This window comes from Diaporthe citri (assembly GCF_014595645.1).
Source record: "Diaporthe citri strain NFHF-8-4 chromosome Unknown scaffold_7, whole genome shotgun sequence".
Lineage (NCBI taxonomy): Eukaryota > Fungi > Ascomycota > Sordariomycetes > Diaporthales > Diaporthaceae > Diaporthe > Diaporthe citri.
Genome location: NW_025064852.1, coordinates 51945 through 71643, shown reverse-complemented (window position 1 = coordinate 71643; position 19699 = coordinate 51945). Strand labels below are relative to the sequence as shown.

The 19699-nt window shown below is 50.8% G+C and overlaps 9 protein-coding genes across 9 annotated transcripts; 4 read left to right on the top strand and 5 right to left on the bottom strand.

Annotated features, from left to right (window-relative positions):
* Positions 1 to 886: 886 nt before the first annotated feature.
* On the bottom strand, positions 887 to 1372 carry INS49_013229 (uncharacterized protein; the record flags this gene model as incomplete). Its single annotated transcript, XM_043173929.1, has 2 exons — positions 887 to 1230; positions 1285 to 1372. The coding sequence occupies 2 exons, from the start codon at positions 1370 to 1372 to the stop codon at positions 887 to 889; spliced, it is 432 nt and encodes a 143-aa protein (XP_043020874.1).
* Positions 1373 to 2220: 848 nt separating this feature from the next.
* INS49_013228 (uncharacterized protein) lies at positions 2221 to 3081 on the top strand (the record flags this gene model as incomplete). Its single annotated transcript, XM_043173928.1, has 1 exon — positions 2221 to 3081. The coding sequence occupies one exon, from the start codon at positions 2221 to 2223 to the stop codon at positions 3079 to 3081; it is 861 nt and encodes a 286-aa protein (XP_043020873.1).
* Positions 3082 to 3477: 396 nt separating this feature from the next.
* Positions 3478 to 5005, top strand: INS49_013227 (uncharacterized protein; the record flags this gene model as incomplete). The annotated part of the gene is made up of 4 exons (XM_043173927.1): positions 3478 to 3516; positions 3729 to 3818; positions 4005 to 4384; positions 4441 to 5005. 4 exons carry the CDS (start codon positions 3478 to 3480, stop codon positions 5003 to 5005), a joined length of 1074 nt encoding a protein of 357 aa, XP_043020872.1.
* Positions 5006 to 5131: 126 nt separating this feature from the next.
* On the bottom strand, positions 5132 to 6504 carry INS49_013226 (uncharacterized protein; the record flags this gene model as incomplete). Its single annotated transcript, XM_043173926.1, has 3 exons — positions 5132 to 5467; positions 5529 to 5659; positions 5721 to 6504. 3 exons carry the CDS (start codon positions 6502 to 6504, stop codon positions 5132 to 5134), a joined length of 1251 nt encoding a protein of 416 aa, XP_043020871.1.
* A 906-nt stretch (positions 6505 to 7410) lies between these two features.
* INS49_013225 (uncharacterized protein) lies at positions 7411 to 8439 on the bottom strand (the record flags this gene model as incomplete). The annotated part of the gene is made up of 2 exons (XM_043173925.1): positions 7411 to 8068; positions 8249 to 8439. 2 exons carry the CDS (start codon positions 8437 to 8439, stop codon positions 7411 to 7413), a joined length of 849 nt encoding a protein of 282 aa, XP_043020870.1.
* Positions 8440 to 9053: 614 nt separating this feature from the next.
* Positions 9054 to 10936, bottom strand: INS49_013224 (uncharacterized protein; the record flags this gene model as incomplete). Its single annotated transcript, XM_043173924.1, has 3 exons — positions 9054 to 9180; positions 10070 to 10707; positions 10925 to 10936. The coding sequence occupies 3 exons, from the start codon at positions 10934 to 10936 to the stop codon at positions 9054 to 9056; spliced, it is 777 nt and encodes a 258-aa protein (XP_043020869.1).
* An 882-nt stretch (positions 10937 to 11818) lies between these two features.
* On the top strand, positions 11819 to 13397 carry INS49_013223 (uncharacterized protein; the record flags this gene model as incomplete). The annotated part of the gene is made up of 3 exons (XM_043173923.1): positions 11819 to 12008; positions 12064 to 12144; positions 12196 to 13397. The coding sequence occupies 3 exons, from the start codon at positions 11819 to 11821 to the stop codon at positions 13395 to 13397; spliced, it is 1473 nt and encodes a 490-aa protein (XP_043020868.1).
* A 1082-nt stretch (positions 13398 to 14479) lies between these two features.
* On the top strand, positions 14480 to 16547 carry INS49_013222 (uncharacterized protein; the record flags this gene model as incomplete). Its single annotated transcript, XM_043173922.1, has 6 exons — positions 14480 to 14585; positions 15232 to 15363; positions 15425 to 15465; positions 15526 to 15651; positions 15717 to 16049; positions 16128 to 16547. 6 exons carry the CDS (start codon positions 14480 to 14482, stop codon positions 16545 to 16547), a joined length of 1158 nt encoding a protein of 385 aa, XP_043020867.1.
* Positions 16548 to 17108: 561 nt separating this feature from the next.
* INS49_013221 (uncharacterized protein) lies at positions 17109 to 18398 on the bottom strand (the record flags this gene model as incomplete). The annotated part of the gene is made up of 3 exons (XM_043173921.1): positions 17109 to 17480; positions 17718 to 17805; positions 18202 to 18398. 3 exons carry the CDS (start codon positions 18396 to 18398, stop codon positions 17109 to 17111), a joined length of 657 nt encoding a protein of 218 aa, XP_043020866.1.
* Between the last annotated feature and the right edge of the window lie 1301 nt (positions 18399 to 19699).

The window sequence follows — 19699 nt, the reverse complement described above, 5'->3', positions numbered from 1 at the left end:
TGCCACTGAGGTTTTATCATCATAGCTTGGAAGCTGAAGCCAAAGTTACACCGTACGCCCAAGACACGAGAGCAAGAAGTTAGCCTATAGCTTATTGGATTCAAAATGCTCTTCCTCACTGACAAGTCTATAAATGGGGTCACATTTACCAGAACAGAGCGTGCGTGCCGTGCCCACGCCGTGGGTGTGTTGCATATGTTTAGAGGTGCATGGTTCGGACTAACCTTCCGTAACAGGGAGGCTCGACCGGTGAGCTGTCATCCTGGTCACAGAAGGATCAAGCAGCGCCAATGTTCGTGACATCTTACAGGATGTCAGGCAACCATCTCCTAGACCAAAAGCAGTGACATTTACGCGAAGGCTACATTGGGGTATACTCAGGCGGAGAGCCACCATGTGTGGAATGCGGAACCGGCTGCCATGCTGCTTCATTGATATATTTAGGCTGATGGGAGATTCGGAAGGGGCCTTCGAACCGCCTACCTAGATCTCTGTCGCGCACGGAGATCAATCTGATCAAAATCCTGGCACCCTTTACCCCGGGGGCCACATCACCGATCGCTGATCTCAAGATTGCGACACTTGTGATGAGGCTGGACTAACGACTTCGGCTCGATTAACCCAGGTTCAGCTGTTGTCTGCAAAGCCACCAGAATAAGCACTGCCGTTGCTGGACCCAATTCGACAACTATTTATTACACGAGAGCGTCTTTGCTATCCATCCACTACAGCCACTGGAGCTTTGACCGGTGCTTTCGTTGGTGACAATTTGGCCGTATCCTGATCGCGCCAACCCATCAAGATTTTGAATTTGGATGAGCAGAGTCTGGGCATTAAATGCACTTCAGCATCACCACTTAGCTTCTTATCTCCGTATCCCAGCCAATCAGTACCAAAAGACTTTCTCATCATTCATCTTGCCGTCTTTGTGCAACTCGACCACCAACTCTTTAACACGTTGGACCATGGCTTTGCCATACTCAGGTCCCAAAGGGGGAGCAGGCTTGCTCATATCCGGCCGCAGCCAAGGGATAGGATGTATACCCCTGGAGGCCTCCATCATAACCTTGACGCCATCGTCGTCATAGCCGGCGCCAAGGACGACTGCAACAGGCTTTTGCGAGTAGTTCTTGCTGCCCAGCGCCGAGTCTGCCGAGGGAGGTGTTTCACATCTGAAGATATAAGGAATTTGCTCCTTTCCACTCTCAGGGGTCATGACGAATTGAATGACTAGATGTACGGGTTAGCTAAGACGTCCGACGCGGCTGAAAGTGATAGGATCACACATGCCATCAAGCTCTGGCTTAAGGCCAGTAACCACACCCGCGCCGATCTGCTCGGTCTTGCCGCACAGAATTACGGGGAGACCCATCTTCGTACAGATTAGGGACGTGGTGGCTGGTGGAGATGACGGGTCTGGGACAAGAGGTAACAAGACAAGTTTGCTTATCAGCGTAGAGTGAACGCCGGTAAGACTGAAAGCGGAGCCGTGTATGTAAGGTCCACTGACCAAAGCGCCGACAGGCCAGCTTAATATTCCAGAGAGGCGGGGTAGTGTCCGCCAGAGCTTTCTGATTAGGATTAGTGAAGGATTACTTAGTACCACAAATGAAGTGTCTCCTGTTCGCTGTCATGCACTCATTCTTAGACCAACCATTCAGTGACGTCTCTCAATTCGACGGTTCAACCCCAACAGCCTGGCACTAGTCATGACTGCCGCACGACTGCATGAGAAGAGCCACCAACACCGCACTGTCCACATCAGAGGAGCGAGCTTCCTCGCTCTGTGAAGTTCCATAACATTCCATGATTTTTGAGGTAGTGCACCTCATGAGACCTTCAAGGACGGAGCAGACGCGATGAGGGACGTATGATAGGACAAATGTAGCAAAGAAAGAGGGGAACTTTGCACGACAGACCTTACGCGCCCCTTGAATTTCTTACAGGCTCTTCTTTGGTGATGGCCTTGTGACCCAGCAGTCGCGCACTGCTGTGACTGGGCGGGCTGGACACATGGGCCGCCCACCCCAAAGCTTGTAGACACTGAGCGGCTTGCAGGCAAACTTCCTTCCTGTCTCTTTTCTTGGCCGAACGAGACCTTGCCTCTAAACATCCTCCAATCGTGAGCAAAACTCGAAAGCCTTGCCTCTTGTGTGTCCCTTCTGCGATGGACCCCTTTCTGTGACGACGGTTTTTGACAACAGCAGGTTTTCCGATCAAATGGCGACTGAGAAGCTCCAAGTCATCGGCGGCGCGGCCAACTTTTGGCTCTACTCCGAGGCCGACGGATACGATCTCACACACCCTCCTACCCCAGATTCCCCTCCCATACGGCCGCGGCTGTCGCTTGAGACGACTACTGGCTGTGCGACCATCGACCCTGCCAAGACCGCCCTAGTGGTGGTGGACCTCCAGAACTACTTTCTCTCCCCATTGTTGGGTCGTCCAGCCGACAGCGTTGGCTTGAGAGTGGTCGATGCGCTCCTCGAGCACGCGATCCCAGCATGCAGGAAGGCTGGCATTCCCGTCGTGTGGCTGGGCTGGGGCTTGACGGAGCAGGACATTGAGGGGATGCCACCGACCATCATCAAGGGCTTTTCGGCCGACAACAACTTCGGAGACCACAAGAAGGTCGGGGGTCTGGGTTCCGAGATTGGACCGTTGGAGCTAGAGGACGGGGAGGTCATTGACGGTGGCCGGGTCATGATGCGAGACCAGTGGAATACTGCCTTCCACGCCAAACTGGCCGATGCGGCGAAGGTTCAAGACATCTGGGTCTACAAGAATCGCCTGTCGGGATTTTGGGATGGAACGAACGTTGAGAAAGCGCTGGCGGATCGTGGTATCAGGACCCTGATTTTCTCTGGCGCGAACACTGACCAGTGCGTTGGCGGCAGCCTCCAGGATGCTTTCACAAAGGGTTGGGACTGCCTCATGCTAAGCGACGGGTGTGCAACGACAAGCCCCGAGTACTGCAAGCAGTGCATCGAGTTCAACTGCGAAGGGGGTTGGGGCTTTGTGTTGAGCTGCAAAGAGTTGGCTGACGGAGTCGACAAAATGCAGGTCTCAGATCAAGAATGAAACAGTCTAGAGAGCTGATCTTACTTCTGGTAATGAGGCTTTGGATTCTTGGGAAACATTTCCCTCGAGACTGGACAGCCAGCCCACTCGGAAGAACGGTCCGTCATGTGTGACTGTAGTGCCCTTCTTCTAGCCGATAACTCACGGCCCAGTTCAGGTAATCCTAATCCTGGGCCAGGTTCCATTAGCCTCGCTGATTGGCGATCTGATTGGTGATCTGCTTGGCTGTATTCTCTCGTGTTGGTTTGTTGGTCACCTGGAATTACCGAACCAACAGCCTGAGGTCTTCGCGGGGCAACTACAGAGCTCCGGCCGCCAACGAGCTCCGAAACGCTGCCATCTTTTTTTTTTCGAGCTCCTCAACTTCGTCGCCATCTAGTTGAGGCCATGCCGACCATGTCTTCGTCCATGTTGATCCTTTTCACTTTCACGGCGGTATGTATTGTCGGCGCACTCTGGCGGCGAACCTTTGCTGTGCCGACACCTTCGCTGGATATGCCGCTTGTGGAGTTTGGTGATGGCGATGAATCCAAACTGCGATACACAAATCAGACTGGGAAACTGCTGAAAAAAAGGCTATGATAGAGTGCGTTCCGTGGTCATTCGTGCTGCCAGTCCTGATCGCTCCCTGCTAACCATCAAAATAGCATCTCAAACATGGACAGCCGTTTCAAATTCGCAACGCCGGGGACCTCAACCGCCCGCTGGTGTTTCTACCGCTTCAATACATGGAAGAAGTGAGAAACGCGTCACAGGACAGACTGAGCCTTCCTCTTTACATTGAAAAGGCAGGGCATCCAATCACCCACGTTTTCCACGATAGCTTTCGCCAGCCATAGATCTGATATCACTCCATTCGAGCTCCACCAAGCCTAACTAGTAGACCTTCCTGACCCGTCCCAGCTGCTGACCGTCTCATCCAGTGGTCTTTCAGTGCATCTGCGTACTTTGAACTGCCACAATCTAACTTCTTCCCCACCGTCAAGTTGATTCTATTTTTGGAGGCAGTTATCAAACAATCTTACAATATGGAATCGACTACCGTGGGGGACGACGAGACCCAGAGCAAAGGGAGGATCAAGATATTGGCAGCCGTCAACAACGAGAACTCTCTCTGCCTAGCCGTGCAGAACAGGAAATTATCCTCGTTCTCGTCGCTGTTGCGGCAAGGCATTCCGATGACGTCCCGTGCGATTAGACTCATGTTCAAGTCCTGGCCAAATCAAGGCTCTGAATTCTGCGAGGCCTGGCTTCGCGAGGGTGGAAGGTTGAATGGTTTCTATGAAGATTCCACGCCCCTGAAGTAAGAAATATACTGGATCGAAGGATGGATGTTAATTTGGGCTAATAATTCCTCAGGCTGGCTCTAGGCCATGAGACTTGTATGTGCTGGTTGCTGGAGCACGGCGCAGATCCAAATGTTCCACCACTGCTTGGTAAAACGGTAGACCTCCTAACTCTTGCAGCGGCAAGCTTTCCGCCTTCGGCAGTAAGACTGCTAGTTGAACACGGCGCGAGGAGGAAAGGAACGCAAGCCCTCCACGCAGCCGCCATCACAAGTGCTACTGAGATCTATGAAGCCAACTTCCAGCCCAATCCTTCTCGAGTCGAAGTACTCAAAATGCTCCTCGATCATGGGGCAGATGCCAACGACATGGAAGTGGACCCCAAGGAGCTCGGTCGGCCGCGTGCTTCGTATACCGGCACGCCCCTCCATCGCGCAGCCAGGCATGGGAGCGTCGAGGCTGTTCAATGTCTTCTTGCCTACGGAGCTGACCTCTCCTCTCCCAGCTGGTCTGGCTTGACCGCGATGGAGGTTGCACAAATCTACCGGCGGCAGGACATGGTTGATGCTCTCCGAAACCACATTGACCGGGCTTCAGGCCAGGATGGCCTTAGCGTACGCAAGGCGGTCTCTTGCTAAAGATGGCCATTGTCCTACCAAAACGAGTCTCTGTTTTGTACCACCGAAAATGCGCATGACCAGCCTGAGAGAACACCTGTAATTATAGGCCTTCCATACCACCTACCTCGGTGAGCGAAACCTACATCACTCCTCCCATATCTCGTAAGTATATTGCTCCATCCTCCCTGTCCACGGCCACGTCATGTCTGGTAGCCCATGACTATTGAGCGTGAGGTTTGCACTGTCCCAGCCAATGCTCAGGCTTTTCAGATGAGGTAGTATACTCATGGTGATATTTGCCGCAAGCTCGGTTGTCTCCGCGTCTTCTTGTACGACCCTTCGCCCGTAGGCTCTGCCGCTTGGCCCGTCGTATGCATTTCCGCACCAAGGCCCTCCGTCGAAACCCAATTCTAGGTTGGAAGAAGCAGGGAGGTGCAGATTTTCGAGGTTCGGGAAGAGTGCGAGGACATTGAGATATGCCTGAGGGGAGCAAGTAAGCAAAGAGAAAGGCGCGTGGCAGTTGTGAAACATGTTGTGTCACCTTTATGGTCTCCTGTTGGTATTCAGGGTACGGATACTTGCCGGCTCTTAGACCCGTCAAAACTTCGTCAGGGACACGTAAAGGGCCTTCCATGTGCAGAGTGGTGATGTTCGGAGTAGCTCGAAAGATACCTGTCGATCAACGTTATCAAAAGAGGGTACCAACACCATGTGAATCAGGACGTCGCCTTACTCTGGAGCATGCCCAACGTCCAGCCGTCCCATTGTGCTGCGAGTCGCCACTCCTTGAGACTCTCCATTCCCGTCGATGCTTTGATCAGTGCAAGGCGCTGGCCCTTGCCGCTGCTCCAGCTCCAATGGTGAGAATAAGATCCCGCCTCCAGCACCTCCACATTAGGACATCGCGAGACGAGATAATCACTCCCGGCACCTGGCTGGAGGTACTTGACGCTCGGAAGCATTAAGCCCTTTGCCACGAAGGCAGACTCAAACTCCTGCGTTGCCTCTCTGCTGATACCCCAGTCGAGCCTCTCCAGGTTACTCATCTGTGAGAGCACATCCGCAAAGGACTCCGGAATTCCCGGCGGTGGCAGCGTGGTCTCGATATAATCCGACCACTTGTCGTCGGCGACCGACACGTCGACATGCAAGCTCCGCACGCCCGCCAGACTGGCCTCGCAGGCGGCCATCTCCTGCAACCGGTCGCGGACGTTGGGCCAGCCCAGTCGGCTGTCGCAGATCCCGGCACTGTTGTTGTCAATGAGCAGGTTGGTGAAGAGGTCTGCGGGCAGCGCATGCTCGGGCGAGGCGGGGGATGCCCAGAGGGGGGAGTCTCGGGAGCAGATTTCTTCGGCGACGTTTGGGTAGCGGGAGAGCCAGGCCTTGTTGGTCGCGAGCCAGGGGTGGTTTGTGTCCAGGATGAATTGGGGGATTGGCGAGGACCATGGCTTTCTCAGCCGAAAGACGCTTTGGAAGCGATCAATTGGAAGAGGGTAAAGGCCCCAGGCAGAAGCCATACCTGTAAAAAGGAGGTGAAGCGCAAAGAAAAGTGAATATCGGTTCATGGTGTTGTATGCTGCCAGCGGGCGGCACAAAGGATTCCGTATTTCATCGGGCCTCAAGTGTGGATGCAATAATACTTTGACCGCCAGAATAGGTCCTTATTATATACTTATATACGTGCTGTATACTTTCTCCTATCCGGCCATGTTGTTCAGTCCGAGTCCTGGTTGTTCAGGACAAGTGGACTTTGGGAAACAAATGGCTGCCTAGCGCTAATACCTCCAAAGGGAACTATTCAGGCTAGACCAGCCCCCGCATGTGTGCTGACAGCTCCAAGGCTGCTGTGCCGCTGGCTGTAAACTTCTGCCAACTGCCACGGCGAATCGTGACGAGACACATTTTGCTTCATGACAGATCTCCCCGGGTTGAAATGTCTTGATGTCATACGATTCAATTGCAGGCATGAGTGCAACTAAAGCTTGTTCTGTTCTGGCCGACTCAGCGTCCTCATCGGTGGCCCACCACGGCTGCCATCGCCTTTCATATCCACTTTGCCTTTGCCGGAACCATCTTCGAAAACGCCAGCGTTCACGCATACTCTCAGATGCCTTATTCTCAAAGCAATCGGCTAGGTACTTCCCCAGAATTGGCAAAAACTTGAACGCACTAATAAGGAAAAATCTGTCAGTCTTGGTCTCCGGTTACCTCGCAGCGGAGGTGAGAAGCATTGAAGCAAGTCCAGCGGAAAAGGAGGCGGCAGTCATGCTCGTTGACTACATTCTGCAAATAGTGGGAATGACTTGGGGTACTTACTGGCCGGCACCTCCAGTCGCAACAAATAGACCAGGAATGGTGGGGTGATGAGCAGCAATGAAATTGCCTTCAGGTGTATCGGTATACCAGCAAAGCCGCCTCTTTACCTATGGCCTGTCCCTAAGCTTCGGGGAAAACAGCTTGAGTCCCCTGCGCAGACTGAGGTCCGCATCTTCCGGTATGAAGCCCGAGTTGTCGTTGCGTCCATACAGCTTGGGCGCGGAGATTGTGCGTCTATTTAGGTGCCTTGTTGTGTCATTGTCATTTCCAGCTTCGACCTCTGTAGCGACCCCGTAGGAGTGCCACGCGAGCTTCAGCAGGTTGGTTCCAGGATATGGCGGAAAGCAGAAAACACCAGTCTCGAAGTCTATCATGACGGGGCAGTCCTTTAGCTCCGCAGCCTCCGAGTCTGTCAACTGCACGAATGCCACGGACTGGCCCGATGCAGACAAGGCGTGTTCAGCATCTAGGAGACGGTTGGTCCAGGCGCCTGTAGCGAGGACGACACGGCGGGCTCGAAGAACGTCTCCTGTCGCGACCTTCACGCCGATTGAGCCGTCAGGATCCTCTGGAGTGACAAGTGACGTGACGGTACCGCGGAGACCCGTCTGGAAAGCGACCCCTTCAAAGGAGCAGCGCTTTGCAAGCTCGGAAATGCTGGCTCCAGCATCAGCCCAGCCTCCCTGGCGATGATGGAGAGCTGGCTTGCCAGAGAAATCCGCCTGGATTGAAGGGTAGAGCTTCTTCAGAGGCGCGTCTCCGTCACTAAAAGCGTCAAAGGGCTTGCCGTCTGCTTCTAGCACAGACTTTCAGTCACTGAAGTGAGGGTTCTTCTCATTCTCGGAGACAAAGACAAAGCCCGATTGGTAAAAACAGCCGCGGTAGTCTGTCATCCAAGCTGCGATCGCCTCGTCGCCCAGCGCATTGTAAAAGGGATCTGCGTACTCGCTGCGGACGATGCGAGAGACATCAACGCTGCTGCCGTCGGGGACTGGTGGGAAGAATCGGTCGAGGACTGTGACGCTCTCGTAGCCTCTCTGTCTTAGCTCAAGGGCAAGGCTGAGGCCGAATTCTCCTGCGCCGACCACGAGAATGGAGTCGACTTTGGAGGGACTTGACGAAATAGTTTCAGTCATCACGTGCAAGGAGACGGTTTCAGAGTTTATTGCTTGTTGAAAAATTATACATTTCAGTAAAACATAGTATGGGGGATGTGCTGATGGTCACGCACGCTTTACTTACAAATTTGGACGGTAACAGTCCCGCCCGATGGCCATTATGATTTTCCCCAAGAAAAGCATTACCGATGACTGCAGTGCGAGTTGAGCAAATACGAATCAATATGTTGCACGTTCCACTATAGCCTTTTCAGTATTCGCATTATACAGGATTGGCCAGATCCGGCTCCACTTTGTGCAATCTGCACCGAGAATAACCGTGGCTTGGGCCAACCTCGGAGTTGAGAGTTGCTCAATTCGATTCCATCTTGGTCTGTTGCTGATTTCTAAATTCTTCTTGTCGCTATTGTAGTACAGAGATAGGCATCAAAATTGTAGTATATGCATTGAAAGGAAAGAATTAAAAAGTTAAACGTTGTAATAGCTATATTTCACCATGTGACCCTCAGACCTGCACCATCTCCATTCAAGCCTCACAAGAGACCCACGGAGGCATGTGTCTGTGACCAGAGCCCCCTGCAGTCACTCCCGGCCGCAGGGTTCCACTTGATCAAATCGCTGACACTGATCTTCTACAGGACAGCAATAGTGACGGAGGTCTGATTGTCCTGCACAAAGTGGAACGTCTTGCAGTTGGTCACCATGCCGTTCCGGATCGGCGACGGCGTCTGGACCGAGGTTGGTACAGCGATCTTGACGCTACGTGCAATTCCAAGGTCTTGAGGTCAGGAGTATATAGTGATTACATTCTTACCATGGTTAGCGAGGAGTCGGCTTGAATACTGTAATTCTCTTATAGTGTTTGTGAAGAGTGGAGAAGAACTTAGTTGACCGGCATACAGGTAACCAGGAGATAATTAAGATCCAACTCATTAACCAAGGATACTAGTAGCTCTTATACTCCAACCGAAACAATAGATAAAGGCCAAATTCGACTTGGATTACTGCATGACAATTACTTGCTTCATGCATGCCTGCTCGTCTTTATGAAAATGCTGAACCACCCATGAATTCTGCCAAGTGAATGTTTGCGGGGATCGCAAGCCCATGCTTATCTCTGCGGATCTTGTCTTGCGTATTAATGAAAAAGCCGATCGAGTTTCCCGACAGCTTCGGGAAATCGCTGCGTGGAGGGGCTTGCATGCTCGTGCGAGGTATGCCAATCATGCAACGGCAGTTTAATAGACCCCTCACAATTTGTGCCCTTTGATACAGGGCGGGTTGATCGAGTTCTCCACTGAATTACAGCAAGCGCTCCGTTGACCATCTATCTTCGAAGCGCCATTCTCTCCGAGCGGATCACCTGTGAATTAAACATCTACAGCTTTAAATATCACCGTCAAGATGTCTTCTCCTGTAAGCATCCACCTGAGCATCATGAAGCTTTTCTGACAAATTACTAGAAATGGTCGCGTTTCGTGCGATTCATCGCCGAGGATGATTGGCGGGAATACATCGGCGAACCAATTGACGCCGATGTTGATGGTGAGTTGCCTTGCCTCGAGTCGTCGTTGTCAGAATATATAAACTCTCTAAGCTGCACACTGGCAGCGCTTTTTATTTCTCACAGTCGTGCCAGGAGGCTCACATTCCTCTAGTCGGCGCGATGACGATGGCTCGTCGAGCAGCCCAATAAAAGCGCTGAGAGGTTTCATGGACTTCCCTCTGCATCTCCCTGTTCCGCGGGTTCGGGCAATCCACCAACACGCCGTATGCCATGACGATAAACAGCAGGGCTAACCATCGGAGATCGATGGTGGCGAAGTCGTCGAAGCCAAATTTTCTAGACCAAAAGGTCTCGTACTTGGACTTAAAGGATGTCGGCTGGACGGCGTCGATGGCCCAGTTCAGTTCGTTGAGGAAACACTCCGTCAACCTGTCTACTGTCGACTTCTTCCTCGGCAGTAGCCCAAGTAGTTCCCAAATCCGGGAGAACGGGCCGCCCTCGTCCCGAAATGAATGCGTCGAGCTCGCTTGAGCCTTGGACAACAGACCAGACGACAGATCAGGGGCAGGAGCCTGGATAATCTTGGCAGCAGCATGAGGCCCGAAGTAGGATGAGCCGAAGAACGATGGCGCGTCGCGACTCTTGAAGAGAGTGCCGACTGGGTACTCGAACTGTTGGTCTTGGCCATTCTCGCCAGCCTGTCGTCGTCCGCCGCTACTGGATGACCTCGAGGAATTTGCCACGCCCGCTGAGGAGGATTTCTCGGGGCGTTCTGATTCCTGAGCGGGATTTCTAGGTGTTCTCGTCGGTGAAATGGGCGTTGCAAAGTTGACGGCTGGTGTTGTGACGGTGGTTGGCCTGGGCCGCGTGGTCGGCTTCTCACTGTCGTTGTCCAGATGGTTGTATGAGCATGATGCACCTCAGGCTACGCCGCGGCGTTCGCAGTTGAAGCATGGTCGGGATCCGTTGCACTGCCGCCGTGTTAGTCGGACATACCTTCAAGTTCATCGCCGATGAGATGAGCCTACGCCGAGGCCGTCGACGACCGCCTCGTACTCGAGACCCTTGAATAAATGCGATGCACCGGGTGGCTACTGCCAAGATGGCACATCAACCGTCGTTCCAGCGTCCGAGAAGCGGAGTCCGGCTTCGCTATGCATTATAACGATACTCGTATCACTCACCCTCTGCTTTCGCCGATGACACGACTCGCACGCGACAGCATGCCTCCCTCGCTTTCTCTTCCGAGAATCTGGACTTGTCTGATCCAGCACGCTGTTATTGGGCCCTGACGCAGGCGATACTCCCTCCATTGAACCGCCGTTTCTTGTTACCGAACAAAAGGCCGAATCTTTGGGGCAGGGGGTGCGTTGATGGGTGCGCGATCGGCAAATTTGGGGCTCTGGAGGGGAACCAGTCGAGGGGATATCGGCTTTTTCATGCCCTCAGCGTCCGGAGCGAAGGGGACGTCTTGCTCGTTATCAAAGTCCCCCACATTTGACAGAGGAGAAGAACACCGCAGCTAGACCCTTCGCGGGCGCATCACGATAAGAATGCCGGCCTGTTTCCCCGGCTTTTGTGTCTTGGTCCCCGCTAAGCTGCATGCATGTGGATTATCAGCCAACGATATGATAAGTGCTGTCATTTCCCGACGTAGACTATGGAGGGGGCCCGATAGTCATCTTGATCGGCATCGGGAAATGACTCCAAGCTGGGCTGGGCTAAGATAGGTGAATCAAGTGACCTCACCTTGCCTTGGCTTGCTGATGCATGTCGGGTAGAATATATCAGTGATACAAAAATGGTGGATTGGCTGGTATGTCGACAAGTTTCGAGAACTTGCACAATTATTGACAACTCAATTGAACCGTCTGACAACGACTGACGATAATGTCCGTGGAAAAGATGCCGGTTGATGGAAAGGATGGCGATCTCGATTCGCCTGGCTCCGGATATGCGAGCTCACATCTAATGGTAGACCCGGCGGCTGAGGCGAAGCTTCTCAGGAAACTCGACTGTTGGCTTGCACCGATGATGATCATTGCTTTCCTCGTCGCCTACTTGGATCGTAGCAACATTGGTACGTTTTCTGTATGCCACTATTCCGAGTCTCAGACTAACATGTCGCAACTCAGGCAACGCAGCAATTGCCGGCATGAACGAAGACCTCGACCTGACAGGCAACAGACTCAACGTCGCAGTAACAGTCTTCTACGGTAAAGAACCTCCCTATTTCTTCGAAATCGACGACAACTAACTTGCCACAGTAACCTACATTGTCTTCGAAATCCCCGCCTCCCTGGTCCTTAAGAAAGCCCGCCCATCCCGTCTCATCCCATTTTTCATCCTCTCCTGGTCCGCCACAGTCATTGGCTCCGCCTTCGTCACGAACTATGCCGGCCTCCTCGCGACCCGCCTCCTCATCGGCATGTTTGAGTCTGGCCTGTTTCCCTGCTTGACGCTCTACCTCAGCACATACTACAAACGAGAAGAACAAGCCCGCCGCATCTCTTGCCTCTTCGTCGCCGCAGCTCTGTCCGGCGCGTTTGGCGGCCTACTGGCATACGGTCTGACAAATCTGCACGGCGCGAGTGGTTTGGCGGGTTGGAGATGGCTGTTCCTTGTCGAGGGTGTAATTTCTTTCGCCGTAGGACTCGCGTTTATCTTTTTGCTGCCGGATAGCTTCGAGAGTGCGAGGTGGCTTACGGAGCAGGACAAGGCGCTCATGAGGATACGTGCCGAGCAGGCCAGAGTCTATCAGGGCGAATCGGAGGATTTTGACAAGACGGAGGTGAAGCTTGCGTTCCAGGACCCCAAGGTTTGGCTGTCTGCTGTCTGCCAGTTTTGCGCCAACACCTGTTCCTTTGGGTTTGGGACTTTCTTGCCCGTGATCATCCGTGGCTTCGGATACAGCAGCATCAAGACGCAGTTGCTCACTGTGCCGGTCTACATCTGGGCCTCGGCGGTCTATCTCATCGTCGCATACATTTCGGACAAGATCAACAAACGTGCGGTGTTCATGGTTCCCATGGCACTCGTCACTGCTACGGGCTACGCGCTGATGCTGGGAGTGAGCATGAAGACGACTGGGGTGCAGTACTTTGCGACATTTGTTACTGCAACGGGGATCTACTGTGTGGTTGGACTGAACGTCACCTGGGTTACCAACAGCAACGCTGGGTACTTCAAGCGCGCCACGGCGATTGGGTTGCAGCAGACAATCGGGAATAGTGCTGGTCTCATGGCTGGGCAGATCTACCGTATCACGGCTTCGGATGGTCGGTATACAATCGGCCATGCCGTGTCATTGGGTACTATCACCATGGCTTCGGTGGGATACTTCATCATGTGGACGACTCTGAATGGAATCAACCACAAGAGGCAAGCCATGAGCATCGATGAGAGAGTGAGGGAGATTGACCAGGGCAAGAAGGGTGACCGACACCCCGACTTCCGTTACACCCTATAAAAGTCGAAGTAGCTGATATTCAGTTGTTAAGGGGAACTTGTTTCAAGCTTTTCATGATGATTCAAATCTTGTGCTCTTCCGGTTGGAACGAGTCGGCAATTTGCTTCATGCTATTTGTAGGAAATTAGCCATAGTCCAGAACGGACTGTCCATCATCTCCCATCCATCATCTCACATTGATCTTTGTCACCGGATCGTAGTCCTCGTTCATGGAATAAATAAATGGCTGGTGGAGGTGTGGCACCTGTTCGAGCCCTGACGTGGAGCCCTTCGCAAATACGGTGGGTTTCCTTTAACAATGTGTCATCGGTGGTCGTAACCTGCCTCTGAAGAAGCCATGACAGAAACTGTATTCCATGGTCGGGGACTGGACATAGATTGGTCGGTTTCGTCAAGTTGTATCCCATAATAGAGACGATGCCAACGAGTCAAGCAAGCATCTGAAAGACACCAGCCTATCGTTCGATTACTGTTATGCCCTTCTCCGGCACATTACAAACCCTTTTCTTTGATGGTGGCTATATTAGTCACCAGTAGTTTCTGCTGTGCACCGCAAAACATCTTGGAAATTATCAACTGACACCAGATAACATCACAAAGTTGTCAAGATTGATCTTCCACCTCAAAAATTCGCAGCTGCCTTTTTACTGAAGGACTTCCTTCATTTGCTAGGTGCAGTTCTACTCGTCCTTTGGGAACGCGAATGAGGTGCGCCGATGCAGCTGACGCCCTCGGCTTTCTTGCCGAGCCTATGGGTCACCACAGCGGATGGACAAATTCCAAGATCCGGAGTCGGTGCCCCCTGCGATCTGTTGTGAATTGAAAGATTGCGGGGCCCCGCACTCCAGGCAGGTCGACATTACCATCAAGCTGGGGTCTTCTGGGGTAGCCGTCGATCAGCCGGCCCCGCGTCGTCTGGGGTAGACTCGGGTTTCTCTCCGATGCCGAAATGTAACAAACTGTCATATGTGCTTGAAGCCCATACAACATGAGCTCTCGCGAGAGTTTACTGGAAGACACTCGCCTAAACTCTGTTTTCAGTGTCTACCTATTCATGAGGCACCTGCTCATGTTTGCCCGCTATGTCTGAAACAATTTCGCCGCAAAAGGACAATGCTGAGCATTTCGAAAGTCCCAAGGACCTCATCCCGGATAACCTGCCCCTCCCGGACGAGATCGCCGACCTGAGTGCAGCTGAGCAGGCAAAGCTGAACCGGCTGGTAACTCGACGACTGGATCTTACACTGCTACCCGCTGTTTTTATCCTGTTTCTATTAAATATTTTGTGAGATGAACAACGAGTAACCTGAAGTGCTGTTCTCTTTCTGACGGTGTCTCGTCGAAGGGATCGAAATAATATCGCCAGTGCTAAGATTGTTGGTCTGACGGACACTCTGAATTTAACAAACGACCAATACAATACATGCTTACTCATGTTCTATGTTGGCTGTACGCGCGCTCTTCTTTGACCGGAGTACTGGAGAAGTTTCCCGACAGCGGCTGATTTTGTAAAAGACTGTCTCACGCAAGTCCCGTCGAACTTGATCATCGGGAAGATTCGACCGTGAGTTGGACCCAAATATCTGCTGGCGTCTTTGCGTCCCTTTGGCACACGGCCATCTTATCATGGATCTCCCGTGCTAACCTTTTTTCCAGGTCCTATTACATTTGCATTACCACATCTCTGTGGGGTGTTGTTTCCATGAGCCAGGGTTTTACCAAGAACTTTGCCCAACTGGCATCTGTCAGATTTATTCTCGGGCTTGTCGAAGGCAAGCAAAGCATATCCAATGCTGCACCACCCGCTTCCGGAGTTACTGCTAACAAGTGACAGCGCCATTTCTGCCGGCGGTGTTCGTCCTCCTGAGCTGCTGGTACACCCGTGCTGAACTACCACCGCGAATTGCCGTCCTCTACGGTGGAAACATGCTAGCCACGGCTTTCTCTGGCCTTATCGCAGCGGGAAGTATGGCTATGTGCCCCATTTCTTCTGTCTAGAGAAATACGATGTAACTAATTCATCCCAGTCACATCACAGATGCAAGACGTTGCTGGAAGACCTTCATGGGTGGGTTTTGCGGCAGGCTAACTTGTCGTCTGGAAACTATCTCGCTAAGTAAAGACACAGGAATGGCTCTTCATCATCGAGGGCTCTATGACCGTCGGCATAGCACTCATGCTACTTCCACTCCTCACCGACTATCCGCTTCAGAGCAAACATCTTTTCCTCTCCAGGAAAATGCAACTTTACGCTGTAAGGGATATCAAAGATCTGGATTGAAGTCTGTCCGAAGTCAGCTGACTTAGACCATGATGCAGGAATGGAGGATCAGGAAAGAAAATGCCGGAATCGTTGACGAAGACCCCGAATCAATCTGGTGGGGACTGAAAGAAGCTCTGAAGGACCGCAAACTGTACATGTTTGTCATTTTGCAGATGTCGCTGATCACCGCTCAGTCCTTCAACAATTTCTTCCCTTCTATAGTCGGCACTCTCGGATACGACAGCACCAAGACTCTGCTGCTCACTTCTCCACCTTACTTCTTTGCTTTCTTTGTATCCCTAGGTATCTCGTTTCACGCCTCACACAAGAACGAGAGGGGCTATCATATCGCTGCTCCAATGCTGTTGGCTCTTCTTGGGAACCTTCTGGTGAGTCACACCCAATTTCTGGCGTATCAATCTGCTTCCGGCAGTCTATTCCCCTTCATCTTTCTGACCCTTAGAAAGGCCATGTTTGTTCCATCTACCGGCGGCCGCTACTTCTCCATGTTCTTGATGACTGGAGGCTCCTATTCACCATATAACCTCTGCGTAAGCTGGGTGAGCGCATCACTGCCCCGACCGCGATCAAAGCGGGCTGCAGCCCTGGCCATCGTCAACTTTATGGGTGCGGGAGTCGCGCACTTTTACACAGCGTACATGTTCCCCGACAGCCAGAAACCCAGGTACTACGCCGGTGGGGGTGTCATGAGCGGGGCATGCTTGCTTTGCGCCGCCCTGGCCTTGTTCATCAAGCACTACCTGAAGAAGCAGAACAAGAAGTTTGAGATGGAGGAGCAGAGGGGTATTGTCAGCCATGCCGATATAAGAGGATCTAAAGCTGGTCATGGCGGCGATGCCGTGGTGGCATTCAGATATGTCCACTAGGGTAGGGAGTGGCGGTGAGACAGATTAAGCTGAGATAGTTACTTTGAGTCTCCACTATTCAAACATACTCGAATTCGAAGCGCTAAGTCTCATCCATCGGTGTCTACTAATAGGACAAATAAGAAAAAATATGGTTGATTTAGAAGATACTGTACCAGGTTCGCGGTCATCTGACACGATCATCGTCGATCACCACGAAGGACAGCCTGCGAAATACACCCCGAGTCCCATGTCAGCCATACTATGGGGCACCACCACTTTCCTCCTGCGAGGACATAACATCATAACAACCGCCAGAAAAAGACTAGCCCTCCTGGACAGAGAGTATATTCCAGCCAGTTGTTGCGAATTCTGATCCAGATAAGGGATGCAAACTTCGCCAGAGACTTCCTCGCCGTCGCACGTCCCTGAACCTGTGTCTCTTTTTCTCTTATTACCAACCGGTAACTCAACACTTCAGTGTAGGGATGACTGCACGCACCTTCAGTACAGCGCACATATGACGTCCAAACCACGTACCCGGACTCGCCGTCGGGGATGGGATACGTGGCGGCCTCGTAATTAGACAATGAATCGGAACACTCGCTTGAGAAGGGAGAGGACATCCTCGAACCCGATAGACGTGTCGATGGTGGTGCTCCAGCTCTGCGTGCGTGTTGTGGTTATGGAAACATCCACCGGCCCAGTGTAAAGGCCCGAGACAATCTGTGTGCCGTCGGCAGGCCGCGTGTAGTCTTCCTTTCCTCGCAGGGGGACCCACTCCCCATCGCAGATACCGTCGTATCTTGGGAACATCGGTGGCCTGCGCTGGGCAATGACGGCCAAGGGCGGCCCCACGTACGCGGGCTTGATCTCGGCGCCGTTGACGGCAAGGCGAAAGCTCCGAGCCCCGCCGGAGGCTGACTCCACGACTCGGATTGAGCCAGGAGTTGACTGTGTGGAAGTTTCTGTTCACTCGTACAATTATTACTTTCGGTCATAATTCTTCACAAGTTGACTCTTACCGTTTTTATGTCATGTGTCCCTTTGGCTGCAGATAAATGGCGCAGCCCGCCAACTACAATAATCAGGGCTGCCCAGATGCGGATGGGAGGAACTCGTACATACAGTCTCACGGTCTGACCTACCAACAGCAAATCCTCCAAGTGGAATTTTTTTGGTTGCAGGCACCTGAATGAAGCAGTTTGGTGCCCGAGCAGCGTCATCGTCGCTGTCATCAACAGGGACGTTCAGGAGACTGAAGGGGGCACGGTGAATCCTACATTGCAAGTTTTAGTCACCATCTCATCTTGAAGGTCTCAGAACACACATTTGAAGTTGGTGCATCTTGGTATTCCATGAGGTACTAGTAGCTTTGCCTAGGAGCGACATTTATATAAATACGAGCCCTTGAAAGCCAGGGCTATTTTCACGTTGATCCGTGTTTGAAATTTGGAAGGCTTTCAGCTACCCTTTTCAAACAGGATCTTCACAGTTGATTACAGACCATCTCAAAAGGTTCCCAAAACTCGTCGTCAATCTTGCCTGCTTCATGGTGCTCAAGCTAGCCTTGGCTGTCTGGTGGGTGACTCGCAAGCTGGCCCTCCCAGCTGCTTGAAAGTCATAAGTTGTCGTTCTAATACAATACATCGCCTGCAGGTCGCTGAAATCCTACGAGACGGGCTGCCCGCCCGAGGGTGAGGATGGCACAACGGTCGCAATCACCACCGGGGGCCCAGAAGACGAGTTTTGGTGCGTTTCTGCCAATTCCGCCCATAATGTCGTTGCAACCGGCATTGCGGCCGCAGTATGATCGTAACTCTGTTCGCAGACGCTGGTTGCTCGATCGCCGTTACCGAATTTGAGACTCATGGCTGCAAAGTCATTCCCACCGATGTAGGTTTACCGATATTCCATCTCCATACTGCCAGGGAGAGCATATGCTCTCACGAGCAAAATCACTGGCAAACTCGCCCGGCCAGACTGTCATCGAAGCTGTCAGAGTTCTGCCGAAATAAAACTCGCGGGATTCCACATGTCTTTTCGAAATTTTGTGCTGGTAAAGGATCATGGGACGGATCTGCCAGGTAGCCAGTGATAGATTATACCAGCGCCGAGGTAGTCGTGGTGTTAGGAACAGCGATCGGTGACTGTGACAACACAAATCAGTTTCATTCTTCCGAACTGGCAACATTGCTGCAATTTCAGAAAGCCCTTCCGGCAGTAACATTGTTAGATTTCAGTTGAAAATCGCCTGCTGAAAGTTGCCCGCCTGATGTGACCCATGTCCCTAGGTAGACCCTAAAATGCAGATAAACTTACAGCGTGCAAGGATCCCAAATCTTCCCTAGCAAAGAGGATTTAATTAGCCAGGTACCCATTTAATTACATAATATATAAAATCCTATATAAATGCCTTAATAAGTAACTTTACCACTTAATTATATTAATTAATATATCAATACTTATTAATAACCTCCTTATTATTATGCTTATATATTTTTTTATATTATGGGCTAGCTTTAAGTTATTTACCATAAGGTGCCTAAATAAGGTTTATATTTAAAATGCAAAGAAAGAGATCCGCTTCTTATTTATATTTACGTTAAAGCCTAATTTTATAAAGCTAAAGCCCGTTAATTAATTATAATAAGCAAAGCCTAAATTATAATATATTCTTTTTTTCCAAATCTTTATAATAAGCCTTATAAGGTAGTTATATAATAAAAAATAAAGAATATTATAATTTAATTATAAATTAAATATTATTCTTTATTTAATTATTTAATTATATTTTAATACCTTTTAAATATATTAAAAGCTTAGCTTATTTTTTATAATTAATATATCTTTAACCTTTATAATTTAATATATTAATTAAAGTAAGTTAATAAGAAATAATTATTTAAGTATAAGCTAATAGCTAAATTAATAACATTTTTATAATTTTTTAATTTAAGCTTTTTATATAAGCTTTTTTACTTAAAACCTTAAAATTATAAATTTATTATATAATTTATAATCAATGAATGCTTAATTATAAATAATTTACTTTATTAATAAGGAATTCTTATATTTTAAATATTTTATAATATTAAATTAGCTAATATATAATTAACTTACTTTAAGCTTAAGTTAATATTAAATTAATAATATTTTAAGCTTTATTTTAT